Source organism: Octopus bimaculoides, chromosome 2 (assembly GCF_001194135.2).
Source record: "Octopus bimaculoides isolate UCB-OBI-ISO-001 chromosome 2, ASM119413v2, whole genome shotgun sequence".
NCBI classification, from domain to species: Eukaryota; Metazoa; Mollusca; class Cephalopoda; order Octopoda; family Octopodidae; genus Octopus; species Octopus bimaculoides.
The window spans coordinates 108406151-108410368 of NC_068982.1; the positions used below are offsets into that span (position 1 = coordinate 108406151).

Sequence of the window (4218 nt, forward strand, 5' to 3'; positions counted from 1 at the left end):
TAAGTAACCATTGCGCTTGACAGAATAATGTGACTGCTAAAGGGTCAACCCATGCCAGCATGAATGTAAAATGATGATAGTGATAATGATGGTGGTGATGATGATGACAATGATGATATGTCAGTCTGAAGGAAAGCAAACTCCATAGTTTTTTTAGGCCCTACCGAGGAAATTAGATATGTAATTTTTGAATTGTTGCTGTTTAGTAGTTGGATGGCTGGGTGGTTAAGAAGTGTGCCTCCTAACCACATGGTTTGGAGTTCAGTCCAACTGCATGGCATCTTGGGCAGGTGTCTTCTATTATAGTCCTGTGCCAACTAAAGCCTTGTGAGTGGATTTGGTAGACGGAAACTGAAAGAAGCCCATCATATGCATATGTGTGTGAGTATATGTATGTTTGCATCACCTTGTCTTGTTGTAAATGAATTTCATTCAGTTCCAATATTCTGCAAAAACATGTCTGGTCATGGAGAAATATGGCCAGGCATGTTTTGCAAATGGTAATGGTTGGCAATAGAAATGACATCTGGCCATAGATCTTCCTCACTAAAACTTCATTCGACTCATGCAAACATGGAGAAGTGGCCATTAAAATAATGATGATGAAAGAAATCTCATGCAAGATGAATGAATTTCTCAGGAGGACAGTTTCAGAAAAAAGTATTTGATAAAGAAAAGCAAGAAAGAGGAAACTTTAAAAGTAACAAAAAACAAATACATTGAGTATGTCTAAGTAGTGAGGAAGTCATAAAGCAAGCAAATGAAGAGAAGAGAAGACCACTGTATGCAATAAAACAAGAATGGAAAGAAAGGAAATACATAATTGATGTATTAATATTAATGTGGCAAGCTGGCAGAATCATTAGCACCCCAAACAAAATGCATTTTAGCAGCATTTTATCATCTTTACAAATTCTGCCAAGGTCGACTTTGCCTTTTATCTTTTCAGGGTCAATAATATAAATACCAAATTGATCACTGGTGTCAATGTGATAAACTTACCCCATGCCCTGAACTTGCTGGCCTTGTACCAAAATTTGAAACCAATATGAATGTAACAGTTGTCGGTGTGTGCTTATGAATGTTTTCCCGACTTACTTGATCAAACACATAAATCTATAAAGAATGAGATTCAAGATCAGTCACTCCACTGAACACAAGAAGATTTAAACTATACTAATTAGTTATTTGGTTTACTTTAACAAAGGCCATACTAGAGCACACTAGAGTTATACCTTAAACATTTAACTTCAAGGTAGTACTAACAAATGTTACCATCATCATTGTTTTAAGTCTGCTTCCCTTGCTGCAATGGGTCATGCATTTAATTTATTCTCTTCAGTTTAACTACCTAAACCCTTTAGCATTCAAATTACTGTCAAATGTAATGCTTATTTATTCACATTGTTTTGAATTAATCATGCATTATCTCTTGGTTTCAAAATGTCAATGATGTAATTGTTTATTTTGAGAATGAAACTGTAGGGTAAATGTGAAAGGCCAGATCTGACCTGTTTTAAACATAAAACAGGTAGAATATTTGGGTCTGATATGGCAGGTTTAAATGCTAAAGGGCTAAAGGATACATTGATACCAAGGCCAACATTTAACTGTCTTTCAGTGAGTTGTATTATCTACAGTCACCATATAGCTATGTACTAGTTACCAAATAACAAATAATGCCTGCATCATAACATTCATATATTTCTTTAATAACATCTTAGTCTTTCCAATGAAGAAATGCTTATTAATAACAGTAAGATCTATTATCTTACTATTAATGAGTTTCTCAATCCATGCTCTATAATGACTCAGCATATCCCAACAGTTTCAGTAATATTTTCATATTCAGTTGTAAACCATTTCCCCCTTATTTTTAAAAAATCACCATTAAAAAAAGACAAAAATAAACAAATTAATTAAAATAAATCTTTAATCTTCTTTTTTGTTTTTGTTTTAAATTATGACAGTATGAAAGAGATAAAATGTTACAAAAAGAAAAAAAAATGTATCTTAGGAAGAAAAAGGATATGTAAAGTAATAGATTTTAATCCTGAGAAAACTTTCAGTAAAATGTCTGCATTATATGTAACAGGGATCTTCAGAAAATCAAACGTTTCGCAAGAGAACTACCTGTAAATAAAACAACAATTTCTCACATGTATGATAATGATGATGATGATTATAGATTGTTGATATGCATAAAACAAAAACAACACTCTCCCTTACACTAATGAAATTTAAAGTTATATTTGAATTATTTAAATTCTCGAAAGTATTGAACCTGGTTCTGTGTCACCTAATCCCCAACAAGCAGAAGTGTTTTGATGCTGACGTCTTTTCTAACGAAACATGTGATGTGATTTTATTCCATTAAAATTTTTTTATAATTATCTTTCAGAACTAAATCTGCTTGTGAGTTCTGTTTGTTAAATTTGTGATCACTTCTATATTAGTATCCATTTATTGTCTATAAACTTTTAGTTTGATCATTCATCTCTTGCTCTCTTTGATATGTTTGCCAAATGAGATTTAATAGAAAGCCTGTTACCTACCTTAGCACAATCCCCAATATCTCAGTGCTTCTAGTGAAATTTACTTTTGCAAGCACTCTGATTAGATATTTGGCTTGAGGTTAACAAAGGCATATTGTATTGATGTGTGTCTTCTCTTAGAAATATTTTTAATTGACAGGGAACTGATGAAATTTCTAAGTGGAGGCCTACTACCAACTTGTTGTTGGCACCCTGTCGCTTACGACGACGAGGGTTCTAGTTGATCCGATTAACGGAACAGCCTGCTCGTGAAATTAAAATGCAAGTGACTGAGCACTCCACAGTTTCTTTACCTTTCAATTAAATAAATCATGCTCTCACCTACACATGAGAAACAGAATCAATTTGTGATATATTGAAATATATAGGAACTGACCAGAATTTTCAATTATTTTTCTTTTCATTGACTTCCTTGGATCTTGATCATCTTTATTTGATTTCTGTCTAGGTTGAGGCAAATCAGTACCAAGACTAGGTGCTGGCTGGTTGCTGAAGTATGGCATTTGCAAAGCCTGACAAATTAAATAATAGAAATTAAAACTCTAAACAGAAAAGAATGATTGAACAACTGATTCAAATTTAATTATATATTTCCATATTTTTAATCATCTTCAAAGGTCATATATATCCATTTCCTTTACAGTAAAAATATTAACAGAATCATAAAATTCAATGAATCAAAGCCAGTAAGTCATTAGGGTTTTGAACCTAATATCTAAAGCATTACCTGCTTGTATCTTTCCACTAGTATGTGCATTGAATCCCTAGCAAACTTACTTAATTCTCGATCACCCATTACACCAAGCAGTAAATACACTCACACACACACACAGGTGCAGGTGTGGCTCTGTGGTAAGAAGCTTGCTTCCCAACCACAAGGTTCTGGGTTCAGTCCCACTGCGTGGCACCTTGAGCAAGTGTCTTCTGCTATAGCCTTGAGCCAACCAAAGCCTTCTGAGTTGATTTGGTAAATGGAAACTGAAAAAAACTCGTTATATAAAAGTGTCGTAAGTCTACAATATTGCTTTTTCATAAAACAAAAAAAAAAATAGTTTCAACATTCCATTTCTTTTTAGATTAGCAACAGCTTAACAATACTTTGTTGGGTGCATGCAATCATAACTCCATGCAAGTATGATATTTTCATCAGAAATATTTTTACAAAACTGTTGTAAGTGGAACTTAAAACATTTTGAAAAATGTTAAACTGATGTACTCCACTTTTACAATTTTCAGATCTTGGCATCTGAAGCAGCTGGAGATACGGTAGTTTGACAAAAACAACTGGCTATTGCAAGTAAAATTAAATATTCAAAAACACACATTTGGCCAAATCTGGACACACGACAGTTTAACACAATAGCAACAATATGTTATCATCATCATCATTATCATTTAACGTCCGTTTTCCGTTGGATGGTTTGACTGAGGTTTGGAGAGCCAGCGGCTGTACCAGGCTCCAGTCCGATCTGGCAATGTTTCTACAATTGGATGCTCTTCCTAACGCCAACCATTCCTAGAGTTTAGTGGGTGCTTTTTACGTGCCACCGGCACAGGATCCAGTCAGCTGCGACTGGCAACGAATATAGAGAAGAATTCCAAGTAGAAGTACAGGTTCACCAAGGATCAGTCCTCAGCCCCCTCTTATTCATCATAGTTCTCC

The 4218-nt window shown here is 34.3% G+C and overlaps 1 protein-coding gene across 2 annotated transcripts in view; it reads right to left on the bottom strand.

The window, feature by feature from the left end:
* Positions 1 to 1915: 1915 nt before the first annotated feature.
* LOC106883163 (cyclin-dependent kinase 7) overlaps positions 1916 to 4218 on the bottom strand; it is a 20349-nt gene continuing 18046 nt past the window's right edge. For both annotated transcript variants that reach the window (XM_052978592.1, XM_052978593.1), the window contains exons 10-11: positions 2932 to 3067; positions 1916 to 2133 (exon numbers count right to left, since the gene is read on the bottom strand). In XM_052978592.1, the coding sequence (XP_052834552.1) occupies positions 2102 to 2133; positions 2932 to 3067 (168 nt within the window). In that variant the 3' untranslated portion in view covers positions 1916 to 2101. The remainder of the gene's footprint in view (positions 2134 to 2931; positions 3068 to 4218) is intronic.